General features: G+C 41.1%; 1 protein-coding gene and 1 pseudogene across 2 annotated transcripts; both read left to right on the top strand.

Annotated features, from left to right (window-relative positions):
• Positions 1–388: 388 nt before the first annotated feature.
• On the top strand, positions 389–3,048 carry LOC122642996 (annotated as a pseudogene).
• On the top strand, positions 434–21,231 carry LOC122642993 (peroxidase A2-like). 2 transcript variants are annotated; one of them, XM_043836625.1, is made up of 5 exons: positions 434–458; positions 17,912–18,075; positions 18,175–18,366; positions 18,474–18,639; positions 20,766–21,231. In XM_043836625.1, the coding sequence occupies exons 2-5, from the start codon at positions 17,914–17,916 to the stop codon at positions 21,224–21,226; spliced, it is 981 nt and encodes a 326-aa protein (XP_043692560.1). In that variant the 5' UTR covers positions 434–458; positions 17,912–17,913; the 3' UTR covers positions 21,227–21,231. The 2 variants fall into 2 exon arrangements, with proteins under 2 accessions (XP_043692560.1, XP_043692559.1); XM_043836624.1 differs by lacking the exon at positions 434–458 and having other exon boundaries at positions 17,827–18,075.
• The last annotated feature ends 335 nt before the right edge of the window (positions 21,232–21,566 follow it).

Consider the following 21,566-nt stretch of genomic DNA (forward strand, 5'->3'; position numbering starts at 1 on the left):
TTTTAGATTCTTATTTTCTACAATGCCGAAGCATGTAAATCGATCCTTGTATGAGAGTAGATTCTCTACAACGTGGGTATAAGATAAACTCTTCAACGAGGCACATGCAATATATAATAAGTCGCATCTAAATTGTTAATTGCGTAACGTAAGAAAAGTATGGCAATCCCAAATGTAAAACTTTTACAGCTGACCATCCATGGATCCTGATTTCCACACCTAATCAATGACTGCTTTACAGTAATAATGATACAAAGCCACCCTATTACGTTACCTGATCATTGCCAACTCCCATCTATAAATAGAGTAAGAAGAAGAGTTGAACATCTATCTATAATAGCACAAACACATAGCTTAGCCACACAACGTAAACATTATAGTTTTAAAGATGTTATCCTTTTCTTCCACCACCTTAGCAACAGCAACAGCAGCAGCTCTTCTCCTGTGTGTGTCTGTGCTGATCAGTGGATCAACAGCTCAGTTAGATGCTAATTTTTACGCAGATACGTGCCCGGATGTGCTGAACATCGTTCAACAAACCATTGAAGAAGTTTCACTGACGGACCTCAGACTCACTGCCAGCCTCACTCGACTTCCCTCCCATGATTGCTTTGTAAATGTATGTGAGGTCGATTCTATATATCACATTTTGTTGTTTAGTAGTGAATGGAAAAAAACTAAACTTATTTCTCATTATATATCATGAATGATTTTAGGGTTGTGATGCATCACTTCTGTTGGACAACAGCGACACTATACAAAGTGAGAAAGATGCCCTCCCCAATTTGAACTCTACTAGAGGATTTGAAGTTATTGACGATATCAAGGCTGCTTTAGAGAATGCATGCCCCGGTGTTGTCTCTGCGCCGACATTCTAACCATTGCAGCCCAAGTATCTGTGGTTTTGGTATGTCCCTCCCTCACCAAATAAACAAATTTCATATCTAATATATAAGGGAAAAGGTGGAGAATTATCTCCTCCAGTTCCCCAATTCCTCTAATGGGTGTGTGGGGGGCGGGGAGGGGGGGGTGGACCCACCCGTGCAGAGTGTTCGGGCTGGGGTAGGGTGGTCATTGCACCCTTCCCCTTGTTAGGGGCACTGGGGAACTGGGCCAAGTAGGTAACTGGAGGGGATAAAGATTCAAGAAAAGGTTCTCTGAGCTATAGGGAGCATATGCTAGTTGCTCGCTCTCTCTCTCTCTCTCTCTCTCTCTCTCTCTCTCATATGAAATGATCTTGTTGCCTTTTAATGCACAAAATCATGCTGTCACACCTCCTTAGCGTGCTCCTCTAGACCTCTTGCTTAGAGAACCCTCTCCCAATACATATAGTAAGGGGCTGGGGTTTGCTCCAGATCCAGTGGCCTCTGCACCAGTTTAGGGGCGAATGAGGGGGTGCACAGAGGCATCCAATAGGAGGGTCAGTGCAGTCATTTCATCCCCTTATGTATGGACGCAGGGGAATGCAACCAGGCAACGTTGTTTTTCCCATATAATGATGCTGGCCTTTACCTGAAATTTCTTCCATCCTATATTTGAGTGGGGCTCTATTGCACATAGATGTCTGTTACATGTATTTTCAACATTGGACACATGTCCTTTTTTGCTTCAAAGAATACCCCTTAGTGCACTCTAAATGGCAGTGGATGGAACATGTGTTCAATGTTGAGCATACGTTTAGTGTGCAGTGGAATTGCTCCATAGTTCCCCCTTCAAGCAAGCTTTTAAAACACAAAATTGGGGACGGAAGCGGTCAGGTGCCGATTTAGATCGAAATCGGCTTGAATAGGTCTACAAAAACCCTAGAATCGATAGATTTGAGGAATATTCCAATGATTCTGGTGTTTTTATCCAAGAATATCAAAACGTTAAGAATCATGATCGATGATCAATGGTTTTGATCTAAAAAATCAGCCGATTCGCCGATTCTTGAAACCTTGCCTTCAAAAATTTGCACTTACGGTTGAATTATGACTCAATTTTGATGGACATATTGTCTACACTAGTAATGAACCTGATTTATTCTCAATTGGCTTTACAGGCAGGAGGTCCTTCATGGACGGTTCTACTAGGGAGAAGGGATAGTACAACTACAAACCAGAGTGCAGCTAATACTACTATGCCTGCTCCCACAGACAGTGTGGAAGTTCTCAAGGCTAAGTTCGCAGCCGTTGGCCTTGACACCACTGATCTTGTTGCGTTGTCCGGTAATAATTTTGGATCCAAATCCTCTATGGTGCGCTGCCCATAGTGACATGAGTGGCACAAACTGAGCCGCACATGCAAAGACTGCCTTACCCCTGCCCAAACTCCTTGCCCGAGCAGGGGTAAGGTGGTCATTGCACGTGCGGCCCAGTCTGCGCCGCACAGGCCGCTACGGGCAGCTGCACGGTAGAGGATCTATGTTGAACAGTTTTTCCTTACTTTCACATGTTATATAAGTCTCTTTCCTCCTTAAGTAATCACATTAATTAAGGGATTAATTAAGTATTAATGTATTAATGTATAATTGTTAATGTGCATAAATGAACAACTTGACAAATTGGTTAATGTGTCCATTCTCAGGTGCCCACACATTCGGACGTGTCCGGTGTATAGTTTTCAATGATCGGCTCTACAATTTCAATGGCACGGGCAGTCCTGACCCGACTCTCAACTCCACTTTGCTGGCGGAGCTCCGACAAATCTGCCCCGATGATGGAAACCTGTTTACCCTAACCAATTTAGACCATACCACACCCGATGAATTCGATAATAAGTATTTCTCTAACCTTGAAACAAACCAAGGTATACTTCAAAGTGATCAAAAGTTGTTTTCAACTTCGGGTTCGGATACTATCTCCATCGTTACCAGCTTCAGCAGCAATCAAACCGCTTTCTTTGAAAGTTTCGCTCAATCCATGATAAGAATGGCAAATATTAACCCGTTAACTGGGACCGAAGGAGAGATCCGATTGAATTGCAGAAGGGTTAATGGAGATTCTTCATATGAGTCAAGTGACGTTTTGATTAGTTCCAGCTGATGGACTGGGGAATAAACCCTCAAGTATGAATAAGTTTGTTTGAATAAAAACGTTTTAGAATTTCTAATCAAATTAATTAATAAATTAACATCCCCATGGTGGGTGGTTTATTTGGATTGTATGTTTAGATATTAATCATGAATAAGAAAAGCTTTTAAAGTTTGTATGATTCAATTTCTTATTTGGGTAAATTACACATCATCTCCTGGTTTTTGAAAAAACTCAAATCACTTCTCTACAGTAATGGTGTTAGTCTGCTGTTAATTAGTGGTGTGAAAGGACTATTTTACTGTTATACTAAAACATTAGAATTAAATTTATAGCACTACCCTTCTTTCATCTTCAACATTGGTCAAGGGTAGTTTAGGAATTTAAATTTATTTGACTGGCTGACATCATCACTTAACATCATAAAACTAACGGTAGCGATTAATTTGTCATATTGGGGTCTAAACCAATGGGTGATTTGAGTTTTTTCAAAAATCAAGGGGTGATCTGAGTTTCATTTAAAAATCAAGGGGTGACATGTAATTTATCCTTCTTGTTTTATTACTCTTGATTAGGCAGGCCATCAGATTTGTATGTGAAGTGAACAACAATGATTAGGGCAGAAAGTTACCTGGTCCCCATGAAATAAAAAATTATATCTATGTTGATCCTCATATATGCGGGTGTTCTTATTGGCCCTAGTACTGGTGCAAACGCTACACGATCAGACAGCGATCTCTTACCCAATAAAGATGCATTAAGAAAAAAGATAATTCCAAGGCTACCCCTGTAGGAGATTATAAATATCAAAACACAAACCATAGAAGGGAGAAACAGAAAAATCTAAGTACAACATCTGGATCTGCATACCCCAGGAGGCAACAATGGATAATTAAATATATCGAAACCCATTTTTTGATAATCTGATAACAACCCATAGTAACCAAAATTAATTCAAATGAGACATTCACATTATGGATCAAGAGAAAGAAGGGGATAAATTCTGTTTATTGTGGACCTAAAAACAATTTCTTTGAACAAAAGATAAATAGATTTTCTAACTTCTGTTTTTTTTTTTTTTTTTTTTTTTTTTTTTTTTTTTTTTAAAATAGATTTTCTAACTTCAAAAATTGATGTAGACAAAAGAAATTGGACAAAACATCAATGTAGATCCCTAGCTATATTGATGATAGAAATTTTAAACAGCCACTTTTAGGTCTATATGAAGCTTTGCCGGAAAAAGCATTTTTGTATGGGGGAGTACTACCTACAGCCAGTAGGTCCTCTTTAAGCAATTAAGTTATGGTGGAAATTAAGAAAGGGACTTGCTAACCTTATAGAAATGAATGTAATGATGCGTCACTCTGTGAACATTAATGTGATTAGATTGTGAGGTTAGCATTTTCAAGAAAAAAAATTCTACTTTTTATATAAAATAGGCTGCTAGTCTTTATCATCAAATGAATAATAACCAATTTCGTTCCTCAAAATTGTGGCTACCAAGAAGTGGTCGGTTAAAAATTATATTAAGTAAAATAGGATTTATTGTAAATTAAAGACCCACATGTTTGGTATTATTTATTGGTTATTATGTTCATTCATGAGGGAGAAAACAAAACAATATTAGTATTATTAATTGATTATTATGTTCATTCATGAGGGAGAAAAAAAAATATTAATATTAATTCTCATTATTTAAAGGAGTAATTTTTTTTTTTTTTAAACAATGTTGAAGAGATTTCATGTCTTTATGACTTTATCGCTGTCTCGGATGTGACTCTAGGAGTATAGAAGGACTTCGTATAATCGGAGGAGAAGGATGTCCCTTGTTTATTTTTTTGTCTTCTCCAATTATCTGCACCTCCATTTCCTTCAATTCCTCTAATAGGGGGGAGTGGATCCGACCATCCTATCCCTTGCCCGAACACACTGGCCGGGTGGAGTCCACTCCCCCCTATTAGAGGAATTGGAGGAAATGGAGGCGCAGATAATTGGAGACGATTATTTTCCGGCCTTATACACGGCTGCATACTTGTCTTCAAACAAAATGATTTGAGTCCTGACTTTTGGGGCTAAGACATGAAAATTTCTAGGTTCTAACCATTAATTAGGTTAAGAAATACTATCTAAGATTAGCTTAGGTAGTGGTGGTGAAAAATCCAACACCCACACACAAGGGCAAAGCGTACATGGTGGAAGTAGCACGGGCGTGCCAGGGCCTTTGACGCAGGCCCAAACGGAACTGGAAATGGCCGGTCTTAGCTTCCGACCAGGACAAAATGGTCTGTTCTAACTTCAGACTGAGACGAAACGGCCTGTCCTGATTGACGGAACGGCCTGTTCTACCTTCAGAACGAGACAAAATGGCCTATCCTGATTGGCGAAACGACCGTTTCTAAGAGGTCAAAAATGGCCCGTTTTGACATCGAACCAGGACGAGAAGGGGATCCTTCCATGCCTGAGTAGCTCTAAGGTCTTTTGAGCAAAAGCAAATCACGATGGACAAAGCAAAGAAGAAGATTGGGAATCAAATTGTTGCTTGACAATTACATAGCCATTGAAGACACTTACACTTGCCGTCTACGGACTGTTGAACATGTACAACTTGGTGTTAAACTACACTAATCACACCAAATCTCTTGTTGCCAGTAGCGTATCCGTTGAAGTTCCCACATCTTGCTTAGCGATGATCTGTCGAAGCTTGCAAACTTGATTCTGATGATAGTTGTCTTTTGAAACACGGGACAAAAGACATGGTTGCCGGAGTTATTCTCCAAGCAAGGCCTATATGAATGCCCCTTGAAACACAAGCCAATGAGGCATTGGTGGCTGGAACCCAACTCCAGCAAAAATTACAGAAGGGATGAAAGATTACATCCTGAAAGATAAAAAGAAAAGAATAAAGTAAAGATAAAAACTGAAGTGTGTTTTGTTGATCCATTGGGTGATGTCTCCCTCTTTCGCTTGGCTTTGTCTTTTATAAAAGATAGACTTGGTAACTCCCATAACCAACCATTCCACTTGCTTCCTTGATTGGGGCCACTTTCACTCCAAAAATGCTTATCTCTTGTGCCATGTGACCATGTGGGGTTTGTAACCTCCCACCATCTATGGTCATGGTGGGTCCCACCTTTCCACTTGGTTAAATCAAATTTCAAAATTGTAACTCTTTGGCAACGTGCAACGCACGGCCCTATGGCACACATAACCAAATCCCAACTTGTGGAAATTGGGTGCAAACAATGCCCCTCACAATCCCGTTTGAACAAGGCCACACAAGTTCGAATGGGATTGTGGATAAATTTTTATCGGTCTCCAGTTTGGCCTCTTGACCGAAATACAGGGGCACTATCAGGAATGGGTATTGCTGCCCCTGGTTTGCCTGATTCATGAATGGGTTCCTTCATCGGCACATCTTCTTTCTTGAACCATCACGATTTTGCTTTCTGGTGTCCCACCGGGCATGCCAAAATGTGTTGGTGAAAAATCCAACACCCACACACAGGGGCAAAGCACACGTGATGGAAGTAGCGCGGGCGTGCCAGGGCCTTTGACGCAGGCCCAAACGGAACTGGAAACGGCTGGTCTTAGCTTCCGACCAGGACAAAACGATCCGATCTAACTTCAGACTGAGACGAAACGGCCTGTCCTGATTGACAGAACTGCCTGTTCTACCTTCAGATCGAGACAAAACAGCCTGTCCAGATTGGCGAAATGGCCATTTCTAAGAGGTCGAAAATGGCCCGTTCTGACATCGAACCAGGACGAGAAAGGGATCCTTCCATGCCTGAGTAGCTCTAAGGTCTTTTGAGTAAAAGCAAATCACGATGGACAAAGCAAAGAAGAAGATTGGGAATCAAATTGTTGCTTAACAATTACATAGCCATTGAAGACACTTACACTTGCCGTCTACGGACTGTTGAACATGTACAACTTGGTATTAAACTACACTAATCACACCAAATCTCTTGTTGCCAGTAGCGTATCCGTTGAAGTTCCCACATCTTGCTTAGCGATGATCTGTCGAAGCTTGCAAACTTGATTCTGATGATGGTTGTCTTTTGAAACACGAACCAAAAGACATGGTTGCCGGAGTTATTCTCCAAGCAAGGCCTATATGAATGCCCCTTGAAACACAAGCCAATGAGGCATTGGTGGTTGGAACCCAACTCCAGCAAAAATTACAGAAGGGATGAAAGAATACATCCTGAAAGATAAAAAGAAAAGGATAAAGTAAAGATAAAAACTGAAGTGTGTTTTGTTGATCCGTTGGGTGATGTCTCCCTCTTTTGCTTAGCTTTGTCTTTTATGAAAGATAGACTTGGTAACTCCCATAACCAACCATTCCACTTGCTTCCTTGATTGGGGCCACTTTCACTCCAAAAATGCTTATCTCTTGTGGCATGTGGCCATGTGGGGTTTGTAACCTCCCACCATCTATGGTCATGGCGGGTCCCACCTTTCCACTTGGTTAAATCAAATTTTAAAATTGTAACTCTTTGGCAACGTGCAACGCACGGCCCTATGGCACACATAACCGAATCCCAATTTGTGGAAATTGGGTGCAAACAATGCCCCTCACAATCCCGTTTGAACGAGGCCACACAAGTTCGAATGGGATTGTGGATAAATTTTTATCGGTCTCCAGTTTGGCCTCTTGACCGAAATACAGGGGCACTATCAGGAATGGGTATTGCTGCCCCTGGTTTGCCTGATTCATGAATGGGTTCCTTCATCGGCACTTCTTCTTCCTTGAACCATCACGATTTTGCTTTCTGGTGTCCCACCGGACGTGCCAAAATGTGTTGGTGAAAAATCCAACACCCACACACAGGGGCAAAGCACACGTGGTGGAAGTAGCGCGGGCGTGCCAGGGCCTTTGACTCAGGCCCAAACAGAACTGAAAACGGCTGGTCTTAGCTTCTGACCAGGACAAAACGGTCCGATCTAACTTCAGACTGAGAAGAAACGGCCTGTCCTGATTGACGGAACTGCCTGTTCTACCTTCAGACCGAGACAAAATAGCCTGTCCAGATTGGCGAAACGGCCGTTTCTAAGAGGTTGAAAACGGCCCGTTTTGACATCGAACCAAGACGAGAAGGGGATCCTTCCATGCCTGAGTAGCTCTAAGGTCTTTTGAGTAAAAGCAAATCACGATGGACAAAGCAAAGAAGAAGATTGGGAATCAAATTGTTGCTTGACAATTACATAGCCATTGAAGACACTTACACTTGCCGTCTACGGACTGTTGAACATGTACAACTTGGTGTTAAACTACACTAATCACACCAAATCTCTTGTTGCCAGTAGCGTATCCGTTGAAGTTCCCACATCTTGCTTAGCGATGATCTGTCGAAGCTTGCAAACTTGATTCTGATGATAGTTGTCTTTTGAAACACGGGACAAAAGACATGGTTGCCGGAGTTATTCTCCAAGCAAGGCCTACATGAATGTCCCTTGAAACACAAGCCAATGAGGCATTAGTGGTTGGAACCCAACTCCAGCAAAAATTACAGAAGGGATGAAAGATTACATCCTGAAAGATAAAAAGAAAAGGATAAAGTAAAGATAAAAACTGAAGCGTGTTTTGTTGATCCGTTGGGTGATGTCTCCCTCTTTTTCTTAGCTTTGTCTTTTATGAAAGATAGACTTGGTAACTCCCATAACCAACCATTCCACTTGCTTCCTTGATTGGGGCCACTTTCACTCCAAAAATGCTTATCTCTTGTGGCATGTGGCCATGTGGGGTTTGTAACCTCCCACCATCTATGGTCATGGCGGGTCCCACCTTTCCACTTGGTTAAATCAAATTTTAAAATTGTAACTCTTTGGCAACGTGCAACGCACGGCCCTATGGCACACATAACCGAATCCCAATTTGTGGAAATTGGGTGCAAACAATGCCCCTCACAATCCCGTTTGAACGAGGCCACACAAGTTCGAATGGGATTGTGGATAAATTTTTATCGGTCTCCAGTTTGGCCTCTTGACCGAAATACAGGGGCACTATCAGGAATGGGTATTGCTGCCCCTGGTTTGCCTGATTCATGAATGGGTTCCTTCATCGGCACTTCTTCTTCCTTGAACCATCACGATTTTGCTTTCTGGTGTCCCACCGGACGTGCCAAAATGTGTTGGTGAAAAATCCAACACCCACACACAGGGCCAAAGCACACGTGGTGGAAGTAGCGCGGCGTGCGGGCCTTTGACTCGAGCCCAAACAGAATCGAAAACGGCTGGTCTTAGCTTCCGACCAGGACAAAACGGTCCGATCTAACTTCGACGAGAAGAAACGGCTGTCCGATTGACTGGAACTGCCTGTTCTACCTTGCATCGAGACAAAATAGCCTGTCAGATTGGCGAAACGGCCGTTTCTAAGAGGTTGAAAACGGCCCGTTTTGACATCGAACCAAGACGAGAAGGGGATCCTTCCATGCCTAAGTAGCTCTAAGGTCTTTTGAGTAAAAGCAAATCACGATGGACAAAGCAAAGAAGAAGATTGGGAATCAAATTGTTGCTTGACAATTACATAGCCATTGAAGACACTTACACTTGCCGTCTACGGACTGTTGAACATGTACAACTTGGTGTTAAACTACACTAATCACACCAAATCTCTTGTTGCCAGTAGCGTATCCGTTGAAGTTCCCACATCTTGCTTAGCGATGATCTGTCGAAGCTTGCAAACTTGATTCTAATGATGGTTGTCTTTTGAAACACGGGCCAAAAGACATGGTTGCCGAAGTTATTCTCCAAGCAAGGCCTACATGAATGTCCCTTGAAACACAAGCCAATGAGGCATTAGTGGTTGGAACCCAACTCCAGCAAAAATTACAGAAGGGATGAAAGATTACATCCTGAAAGATAAAAAGAAAAGGATAAAGTAAAGATAAAAACTGAAGCGTGTTTTGTTGATCCGTTGGGTGATGTCTCCCTCTTTTTCTTAGCTTTGTCTTTTATAAAAGATAGACTTGGTAACTCCCATAACCAACCATTCCACTTGCTTCCTTGATTGGGGCCACTTTCACTCCAAAAATGCTTATTTCTTGTGCCATGTGGCCATGTGGGGTTTGTAACCTCCCACCATCTATGGTCATGGTGGGTCCCATCTTTCCACTTGATTAAATCAAATTTTAAAATTGTAACTCCTTGACAGCGTACAACGCACGGCCCTATGGCACACATAACCGAATCCCAATTTGTGGCAATTGGGTGCAAACAAGTGGGGGAGAACATAACAGAGGGTGTTAGTATCTAAGATTAGCTTAAGTGAAAACATAACAGATGTTGTTAACCATTCAAACTTTAGACTTCAAATGTCTACTTCCTTGACTAGGAAGACTTAAACATGTAAAAAAAGAAATATATGTGAAAGATGATGATTTATCGCTACACGTCAAAGAGAAAGATTTCCTTTTGCTTTGTATTGATGGTCGGTAGATGGAGCGTCATGTTTGCCCTAGGCCTGCCTAGGGTAACTAGTTTTTTATTGCAAAAGAGAAGAAAAACTAGATACAAACTAAGCCACCTTATAAGACTATGGGACATAACCCAAAGCCTCAATGGCACCAACCTCAAGGAGAAGAGATAGTGTACCCTGCTTGCTTAGAGAATCCTCTCTTAAGTTTTTTATCAGGAATTGTTTTTTTGGTATAGAGTTTACAATGAATTGAAAAAACCTATTTGATTTTAACAAAAATGACTGAATTTCTCTTCATTGAATTCCTTCACCACAGGCATTGGTATTGTTGGATGATCAAGGTGGGTTAGTTTTGAAATCAAACAATAGTGAGTAAGAGTTGATGATGAGAAAAAAAAAAACCATCACATGGCCACATCACCATTGGTGAGGAGATTCTTTTTCCCCCACTAGTAAAGGAAAACTGTCATAAAAAATATTAAGCTATTAAGAAATAGCAAAAGTTTTTCTACGTGTGCAAGAAAAGTAGAGTCCGTTGAATCTTCACGTACGTGAGCATACGTGAACGACTCACAGCCGTTCAGATGGAATATTCTCACAGATTGGATTCCATCTGCATGGTTGTGAGTCGTTTACGTATGCTCACGTACGTGAAGATTCCCCCGTGCACAAAAAAGTACTCCCATCGAGGGTCATAAATGTTCTGCCCCCAATAATACGAAGTTGATAATACTTTCACTCTCTCACTCTTCTCTGATACCTCATGGATACCATCTAAAGTCTAAACCCCTCAATCAAGGGATTCTCCCTTGACTGTGGGTAAAGGAAAACTCGATCTTTAAGAAGTTATCTGCTCATAAAATATTAATTACAAGAGGATCCATCTAATATATTGGTTTTAGGACAAAGTTTAATTCCATCCTCGATGAACATTCAGCCACCATTCTAGGGTTCACAAACCCCTATTAGGTTTTAGTATGTTCTCCAAAATACCTTCCCGATACCCCTACATGAAACTGAACCCACCTGATCAATAAATGGATTCCCATTCACCTTTGCTAAAGGAAATCTTAGTCCTTGGTTTTATTAGTAAGTCATTATATTTATTTATTTAAGGTATTGAAGAAGAACAAGAAGTTGACAGCAAAATTAGTAATATGCTTAGAACCAAAACAAACCAGGTAAAATAGTTGGAAAAAAGATCTTTATAGGGGAACGTAATGTTTAAGCTAGACAAAAAAAGGGGGGATGAAATGACAGCCCGACCTGATCCCAAGAAAAATAGAAATATCCATCTTATTGATGCTTTTGCGCATATTTCCATTGACCAAAAGCAAATATGGGCTATGCTACCCATGGGGAACTCTTCCCTAAAAAATAGAATTTCAATGCGTACAAACTTCATATTAAGTACCGAATTTCTATTTACTAATTGAGGTATTTCGGAGCTTCAACTAGTAGGAGAATAATAATGAGTAATGATGACCCGTGGTGACCACGGGAACAAAAACTTTCTTCAACTTTGAATGTCCACTTCCCTGACTATCGAGGCTTAACAAGAAATATGGGCATCCAGATCTTCTATGGCTTAGGCATGGCGGCGATCTTTCCGGCGCTTGAATATATGGTTGACACCTGTAAAACCATGGATCTAACGGTAGGTTTTGAAAACTTTGAAAACTTTGAGTTTTAAAAAGGTTTCAGGCATTCAACCAAGCTGGACCGGTCTGGGTTTGCCAAACCGGATCGATTTACAACTAAAACAAAACAAACGAAACCAACCCCATCGTCCCATTTTCAAATCTGAAAAACCCTCGATTTCCTTCCTTCTTCCCAGCGAACTCCGAGCTTTCTCTTGACCCTCCTCTGAATCCCTTCGAACCCACCCTGATCTTCTTCCTCCTCTCGCTCATTTGTGAAGAACTCATTTCTCTTACCTCCTCTGGTCTGGCGAAGCTCGAAGGTGGGAAAGAAAAATCCAGATCTGGATATGGGAAAGAGTCTGTAGCTCCAAGCGTCCTTGTTCAAGCTTTTGGGTGGAAAAACGACAATGTAAGTCTCTCTCTGGCTGGCGAACCTCGAAGGTGGGAACTCAAACTAGGAAAAGATTTTTAGGGCTTGGAAGCTCCAAACCGCTGTGGGAAAACTCGGAAAGGCTCTTAAACGACCTTCTTCATCCTCTGGCTGGCGAACTTCGAAGGTGGGAACTCAGACTTTTCAACTGGATTTGGTATAGATTTGAAGGGCTTGGAAAGGACCTGAAACATGAAAGTTAAGGTCCCTCGTCCCTCTCTGTTATATCTCTCTATCTCTCTGCTGAATCTAATTGTTAGAATGTAATTGTCTGAACTGCTGAAGCTATATACTTGTCTCTATTTCTGTTCTAAAGTTCCTGATCCACCTCTGATCCTGCCCAATAAACCCAGAACTCTGTTTCTGTGTAGTTGCGGAGTTGTTAATCTCTGTTATCCTTTTTTCTTTTTTGTTTGTTCTCCATATTTTGTAGCCTTCCTTTCTCACAAACAGAGATAGAGAGCGAATAGCAGGGGGTGGGTCGACATTGGAGGGAATAACAGAGGGAGGGATAGCGGCGGAGTTGCAGATGATGGGGTTGGGTCGGTGGTTTGGATGAAGAACAGAGGTGTGGGTAGGGTTGGGACTGGGTTGCAAGGTTGGGTCTGTTATCATTTTTTATTTTTTGTTCGTTCTCTCGGTTAGTTATACCTCACTGTATAGGTAAATGATAAAATCAGTTTGAAAAAAAAATTGGTTTGGCATAGCTTGGAAGTTCTGCCAAGAGAGGGACGGTGTAGGTGTACTTACTGGTTGATACTTCAAACAATTCTCAGAAGCTATACTTTGGGGTGTTAAGGGGTGGAGGGGACAAGAGAGGGGAGGATGAAATCGGAACTTGATCCCAGGTCTTGGCTACAACATGCCAAATGACATTACCAACTTGAGCTAGCTGACACCTTCATTAAATTGCTCTTATTTAGAATTTACTTGATATAATTCAGAGGGCATGCTGTACTTAGCAAAGAATGTTAGAGGTTTAGAGGTATAATTATGATTCCAAATGTAATAATTCTCTTTGCTGTTCTAGATCTAAAGACTATAACAGGGCCTTGGGAGCCTATCAGTACTCAGGGTGTTTGGTTCTTTCTATTGTTTTGTGGATCTCTTTGCTGTTCTAGATCTAAAGACTATAATAGGGCTTTGGGAACCTATGAGTACTCAGGTTTTTTGGATCTTTCTATTGTTTTGTGGATCCCTTTGTTGTTCTAGATCTAAAGACTATAACAGGGCCTTGGGAACCTATGAATTCTCAGGTTTTTTGGATCTTTCTATTGTTTTGTGGAGCGTGAGCTAGGTTTTCAAGTACTCAAACTTATCCCACACATTTGTTTGGAATTTTTTTATTTCTCCTTTGTGTGTGTGTAAATATGAGGGTTTGTGTTTGTTTTTTGCATAGTCCTAGAGTTTTATTGTGATAAGTGAACCAACAGAAGCTAGCAGTTCTCAGTATTTTCTGGGTACTTTCCACTAGAAATTGGGATGTTTTGGCTATGATTACCCCATTATATGGTAATGATTCATAATTCACTATTATGAAGATGAACCTGGCTCATTGGGTAGATTTAGAAAATTCAGTTCTGTATGCACTTGGTGTTCCTAGATGAATTCAAGCTAACAATTAACTTCTCTTTTCCAAGGTGAGTCTTTAGCTCAAAAAGGAAGAGCACCTGGGTTTGTTCCCAGGAGATGATGGTTCGAGTCCATCAAGACTCTCATGTATTCATCAGTAGGTTCTTTATTAATTTTTTATCTTGAAGTAATATAGCTTATATTAATCTTATGGTATCATTGGGTAGTGAAGATGATGGATGACATCTTTGTGAAACATGGTTTTTTTTTTGCCATAATTTAAGATCTTGGTTCCCTTTGCCATGCTATTGTTTTGAAGACCCTGTTTGCACTTATTTTTCTGATTTTAAATTCAAATCTCCTTAGCCCATTGCTCTGATCTGATTCAAATCTGAATTCTGAGTTGGTGTTCTTATTTTCTATGGAATTCTGTGAACAGGCCTTTACAAAATTCTGCAGGACTGTTCCTCTTTTAGGAAAGACAGTCCTTTTGTTGCAATTCTCTGCTTTTTAGAAAATGCAGCATAGAAACCAAACATTAGATGAATTAACCAGCAAGGATATGTAGAGTATTTGACATGAAGAAAGGACAACAAAACAGACTATAAAGGCTAAAGAAAGAAAGAAAGAAAGAAACCTCCAGGCAAAGCTTACACACCAAGGGCATTATCTAGATATTTTCTTTATTTCCACCAGCATCACAAGGAATCCATCAAAGAAACAAAAACAGAAGAGTTGACCAAAGCAATTGCAATGGACTAAGTGGAATAACAGCCTACCTTACCAGTTGAAGCTCCATAACCAGAATAGTCATATTTGCAGTAGAACATGACAAAGGTAAACAGAACAAAGAAAATTTCTGAGATACATCTACAGCTATAGAACCTCTATAGAAAAACAAATTCAAGGCATAGCAACTTTACGTATAACTTGCAATTGTTATACAGCTGAACATTTTAAACTTGCAACTACACTTCTAGTGTTCAGCCTTCAATGCATCCTCTATTGTAGGATCATATAAAGGTAAATATAAACATTATTGTATCCCCTCGTAAAGAAATTAGGAGCCTTGGTGGAGTCGAACCACCATCTACTGGGTGTAACCCCAGTTGCTCTTCCGTTTTGAGCTAAAGACTCACCTACCTCCATAAATCATGTTAGTTTAATCCAATATTCTGAAGAAAGGTTACCCATGTTCAATAAGATGGTAAAGAAGGGTTACCCATGTTCTGAACTCACATATGGAACAATAATCTCCCAAAAATGTAACACAAAATGTGGGAACAATAATGGAAGCGAAGGGCAAATGTAAGCCAAAACCTATTTCAGTAACAAGATAAATCTCCCAGAAATGTAACACAAAATGGATGGTGACAATAAAATGAGTCTTTGTACATACAGAGAAATCTCTGCAGAAAACCTAATGCAGTAACAAGATAAATCTTCCAGAACTACAGAGGAAGCTCCAACAAAGAAGATATAAAGGCACCATCCTTTCAATAGATATAATACAACCATGCCTAATTAGCTCCAACATACTACAGAGGAAGCTAGTTAGAAATTATCCATCGATTCAAATCGACTTAGAAATTGCTCTCACCTATCCTCTGCTAGGCTGATCTATGCCCAAATTGGATATTTTTGTGACAAAAATCCAAGAAAGAAAGAACAGAAATCCCTCAAAGAGATGAAATCTTTAATAAAATTCTAAGTGAGATTTAGTGCAGCTAGCAAACCTGTTATAATCTCCATTTTGAACGCATGAGGGAAGCTCATGGTTTTACCTTTGAAAATTCCCCTGCAGAACCAACTAATAGGTGACTCTCTTTACTGAGATAGGTCACTTGTAGAATCTCTGTATTCTAGATGACATTTCCAAGGGTTGAACGGGGAACCAGAGAAGCTCAAAACTACAGTTAGGCAAGAAGTCGTAGTGGGATAAGACGAGGAGATTCTAGAATTGGATCTCTTATTTTAGGGTGCCAAGTCCCCACATTTCTCGAAACAAATTACCTAAGGAGAAAAAAATGGAAAACCGAGTTCTTACATTGCCTTGTTTATTGGGCGATAAACCCAAGGCAGATCGAGTTTGTGAGAGAGGGAGAGAGAGATAACAGAGAAACGGCAAAGTTTGTGAGAGAGAGAGACTTACATTGTCGTTTCTCCACCCAGAAGGTTGAGCAAGGTCGTTTAGAGCTCCCAAATCTTTAAAAGACCCAGATCTGGATTTTTGTAATTCTTGTTCCCACCTTCGAGCTTCGCCAGACTAGAGGAGGTAACAGAAATGAGTTCTTCACAAATGAGCGAGAGGAGGAAGAAGATCAGGGTGGGTTCGAAGGGATTCAGAGAAGGGTCAAGAGAAAGCTCGGAGTTCGCTGGGACGAAGAAAGGAAATCGAGGGTTTTTCAGATTTGAAAATGGGACGATGGGGTTGGTTTCGTTTGTTTTGTTTTAGTTGTAAACCGATCCGGTTTGACAAACCCAAACCGGTCCAGCTTGGTTGAATGCCTGAAACCTTTTTAAAACTCAAAGTTAAAGTTTTAAAAACTTACCGTTAGATCCATGGTTTTACAGGTGTCAACCATATATTCAAGCTCCGGAAAGATCGCGGCTATGCCCAAGCCGTAGAAGATCTGGATCCGAAATATGTGATCACCATAACTGTAAAGCCATATTTTATTTACTCTATTTCGTCTAGAAGACATGTTTTCTTATCCTTTTTATAAAAAAAACAAAGACATGTTTTCTTATCCTGTAAGTAAATTTCTCCTCACCGACCACCGACTTGAAACAATTCCACACCTAATTCATGTACGGGAGCACTAGATGATAATTCAATCGTCTATACACAATCTACAACATGTCCTCCCCTTATTGAACCTGCCCAGGTTTACCGTTCGGAGCTAAGGGAAAACCCTGGTTACATGAAGCCTCCCAAACTCCGTGTAATGCTTCACTCGTAGGGATTTGAACCTGGAATTTTTATCACCTACGGTTCCCCTGCTTGGTATAGTTCCCTAGTACCTCTAATAAAAAGGGGGTGGATTCCACCCGGGTAGTGTGTTCGATCAGGGGGTGAAATGATCATTTCAGTCCCTTCTATGAGAGGAACCGCACAATCGTACCAGTCAGCAAACCCCAGGGGATGTGAGCTGTTGAACCTGGGATCTAGATCTTCCACGATGCGGGCTGTCTGTCCTGCCATGCTGCACAGACACAAGGTAGCACACATTGACTGCCTTACCTTTCCCCGAGCGCCTTGCCTGAGCAGGGGTAAGGTGGTCATTACACATGACCCTATGTCTGCGCAACACAGGCAGGATAGGGTAACGTGCAATAGAAAATCTATGTTGGATCCAGTGACAGCATGATTGCGTGACCAAAGCACATCGTCCTAAACCAGCCAAGCAAACCAAAGTGGGGTTTCGACATGTGATAACTGTGTATACCTACCAACCGGGGTTGAAAACATCCCACAACCTATTCTATTGATCATAGACATCTAATTAATCCTCTAAAACCAATCTTAAAATGACCTTTGCAGTGTTAGTTTGATTGATTGATTGATTGATAAGCCATATATATGATAAAAGTCAAGACTCAAGACTATGAAGTTTGATCGATTCTTGCCTTGTTTTACTTTTCTCTGTAGAAAACCCTGTTTCTTTCTTTGCTCTATTCTGTGTATAAATAGAGTATGGAGGCCGGGGCTGGTCATTATTATTAAAACAAAGCTAGGCAAATAAGGTTCCCATGTCTTTGAGCTTAAAAATGTCTTCTTCCACCACTTCCACAATGGAATTAGCTCTTCTTCTCTTCTTGTTGTCTATGTTGATGATGATCAGAGGATCAACAGGTCAGTTGAATGCCAGTTTTTACGCAGATACATGCCCTAACGTCCTCACCATCGTCAATCAAACCATCGAAAATGCGTCACTGACGGATCCTCGAATCGGTGCTAGCCTCATTCGACTTCATTTCCATGATTGTTTCGTCGATGTAAGTTAACAATCTTGCATTTTATTAAATTAATGCCTAATTTGTTACTCTAATTGAACTGAATTAATTAAACTTGGGTTTTATCATGTTTGTGTAAAGGGCTGTGATGGATCAATTCTGTTGGACAATAGCAGTACCATACAGACAGAGAAAGATGCCGGCCCCAATAACAACTCGGCTAGAGGATTTGATGTTGTTGATAACATTAAGAGTGCTTTAGAGACTGCATGCCCAGGTGTTGTCTCCTGTGCTGACATTCTAGCCATTTCAGCCGAAGTAGCTGTGGTTTTGGTATGTAAAAATTTAGGAAATTAATTCATGATTTAAGAAGTAGATAATTGAAGTATTCTTAATTATCACTACTGCTAGCTAACAGAAGCTAGTGGCCGGGCTTACAGGCAGGAGGTCCTTCTTGGACAGTGCTACTTGGAAGAAGAGATAGCTTAACAGCAAATCTAACCGGTGCCAATACTGCTATTCCGGCTCCCTCTGAAAACCTCACAACTCTTACGGGCAAGTTCTCGGCTGTCGGCCTTAACACCACAGATCTTGTTTCACTATCTGGTAACAATTTTTCTAGTATTTAATTAGCTCTCTTTGTTATGCATTCTTGGAATCAATTAATTGGATCCTCTACGGCCGGGCAGCCGAGCGGCCTCACACATGCAGGGCATGGACCCCACCCAGGCAGGGTTCTCGTGCAGTGGGTGGGGCGGTCATTTCGCCCTTGCGTGTGTGAGGCTGCACAACAGCCGCTCAGGCTGCTCGGTTTTAGAAGATTAGGATCCTTCTTGGAATAGATTTTGGGTCTAAACACATTCTGATTGTTGTGGCAAGATCCAATTTGCTAGTGTCCCTTTGTGGTCGATCTGACCTACACAAGAGAACATAACATAACAAGGGAGTATCGATCTGAACCGATTAGGATGTTCCGATGCTTAAGTCAGACCTCTTACAACTGATAATACTCAAATCCAAGAATAGGAAATGAGAGACTCCATAACTAGGTTAGATCGATATGTAATTTTTTAGGCAATGGATAGAATAGAGCGTCATGTATCTAAGTAGGTGTAACTTCTTGAGCTAGACACCTATCGGGTAGGAAGTAGTCATGCAAAAAGTGTGATCCCAACCCAGGCTAGGCTCTAGTCAGGTTAGTTTACCATGAAGGTTTAGTTGCTTGTTGGCCCAGCTAAGAGTTTGACTGATGTGTCTGCCGAGTGTAAGTGTCATGGGATCGCATACTGATTGGCAAACGAGTCTGAGTTGGATGATTAATCCAGGCTGACTTCGGTGATCAGTTTCTTGACCGACATGGAATTGACCAAGGCAGTTTGCCTAGGTCAGTGTCTAATGTTCAACCCATAACGTTGGTTTACAGTCCACTGAAGCTTTGAACGGTTTGGTTCGGTTCACTACTGCTAGCTAACACAAGTGGCCGGGCTTACAGGCAGGAGGTCCTTCTTGGACAGTGCTACTTGGAAGAAGAGATAGCTTAACAGCAAATCTAACCGGTGCCAATACTGCTATTCCGGCTCCCTCTGAAAACCTCACAACTCTTACGGGCAAGTTCTCGGCTGTCAGCCTTGACACCACAGATCTTGTTTCATTATCTGGTAACAATTTTTCTAGTATTTAATTAGCTCTCTTTGTTATGCATTCTGGGAATCAATTAATTGGATCCTCTATGGCTGAGCAGCTGTTGTGCGGCCAAGCTCTTGCAGGGCATGGACCCCACCGGGTGGGGCGGTCAATTTGCCCCTACCTGTGTGAGGCCGCACAACGGCTGCTCGGGCCACCCGGCCGTAGAGGATTAGGATCCCTCTTGGAATAGATTTTAGGTCTAAACACATTTTGATTGTTGCGGTGAGATCCAATCTGTTGGTGTCCTCTGTGGTTGATCTGACCTACACAAGAGAACCTAACATAATAAGGGAGTGCCGGTCTGAACCAGTTAGGATGTTCCGATGTTTAAGTCAAACCTCTTGCAACAAATTAATAATATTCAAATGCAAGAATAAGAAATGAGAGACCCCATAACTAGGTTAGGCGCCCATATTTATAGGGTTAAGATGGTAGATCAATATGTAACTTTTTCAATAATGGATGGAATAGAGCGTCATGTATCTAAGTAGGTGTCCGTAGCTTCTCGAGCCAGACACCTATCGGGTAGGAAGTCATGCAAAAAGTGTGATCCCAACCAGGGCTAGGCTCTAGCCAGGTTAGCTTATCATGAAGGTTTAGTTGCTTGTTGGCCAAGCTAAGAGTTTGATTAATGTGTCAGCCGAGTGTGAGTGTCGTGGGATCGCATGCTGATTGGCAAACGAGTCTGAGTCAGATTATTAATCCAGGCTGACTTCGGTGATCAGTTTTTTAACCAACATGGAATTGACCAAGGCGGTTCACCCAGGCCGGTGTGCAATCTCCGACCCATAAAGTATGGTTGGTTTACAGTCCTCAGATGCTTTGAACGGTTCAGTTCAGTCCGGTCTGCTCAGGTAAGCGGTCTAAATATCCTCCATGCCTTTTCCACATGCCACCAGCCGATTGGTTGGTGATAAATTGGCACACCACTTGTCAAATTAACCTGATTCTTCTCTATTTTTCTTGCTTTAAATTAAAGCGTGTTGTTGTCTTTTTGATAAAAAAAAAAAAGAATTAAACATGAGGTTGTGTTAATTGTTATTCAGGTGCCCACACATTTGGACGTGCTCAGTGTCGAACATTCATTAATCGACTCTACAATTTCAGTGGTACGGGTAGTCCTGACCCGACTCTCAATACGACTTACTTGGCGACACTCCAACAAATCTGCCCCCAAGGTGGAAATGGGTCTGTCATAACCAACCTAGACCTGACCACACCCGATGGATTCGATAATAACTATTTCTCTAACCTTGAAACAAACGAAGGTCTACTCCAAAGTGATCAAGAATTGTATTCGACTTCGGGTGCGGATACTATCTCCATCGTTGCCAACTTCAGCAGCAATCAAACCGCTTTCTTTGAAAGCTTTGCTCAATCCATGATTAAAATGGGAAATATCAGCCCGTTAACGGGGACCAACGGAGAGATCCGATTGGACTGCAAAGTAGTTAATGGAGTTTCAATATTTGGGTCAGATGATGATGCTTTAATTAGCTCCAGCTGAAGGATGTAATTAAAAGCCTATGCATGTATTACTTTACTGAATAACACAACTATATATTTATATATATATATATATATATATATGGAGACTTGATTGTATAAGCAAATATTATAATGAATAATAAAGACTTTGGATTAATTTCATTTTCAAAGTAGTATTATATGGGAGTTGGGCTTGCAATGCACCTCAACCAAGAATCCATTTTTTACTATCACTCATGTGGCGTTTCAGTTAAATCGAAATTATTATATGGTGATTCATATGGTTGAGATAGAATTCCAAATATAATAGGCATATATATGAAACTACATCTATTAATCAAAAAATAAAGTTATCAAAT

This window comes from Telopea speciosissima, chromosome 10, assembly GCF_018873765.1.
Source record: "Telopea speciosissima isolate NSW1024214 ecotype Mountain lineage chromosome 10, Tspe_v1, whole genome shotgun sequence".
Lineage (NCBI taxonomy): Eukaryota > Viridiplantae > Streptophyta > Magnoliopsida > Proteales > Proteaceae > Telopea > Telopea speciosissima.

What these genes read in the sequence shown, in the direction of transcription:
- LOC122642993 (XM_043836624.1), top strand. Translation starts at nt 17,830, where the DNA reads ATGTCTTTGAGCTTAAAAATGTCTTCTTCCACCACTTCCACAATGGAA. An exon ending in CCGAAGTAGCTGTGGTTTTG is followed by an intron (nt 18,367 to 18,473) that starts GTATGTAAAAAT and finishes CCGGGCTTACAG; the next exon opens with GCAGGAGGTCCTTCTTGGAC. An exon ending in AGATCTTGTTTCACTATCTG is followed by an intron (nt 18,640 to 20,765) that starts GTAACAATTTTT and finishes ATTGTTATTCAG; the next exon opens with GTGCCCACACATTTGGACGT.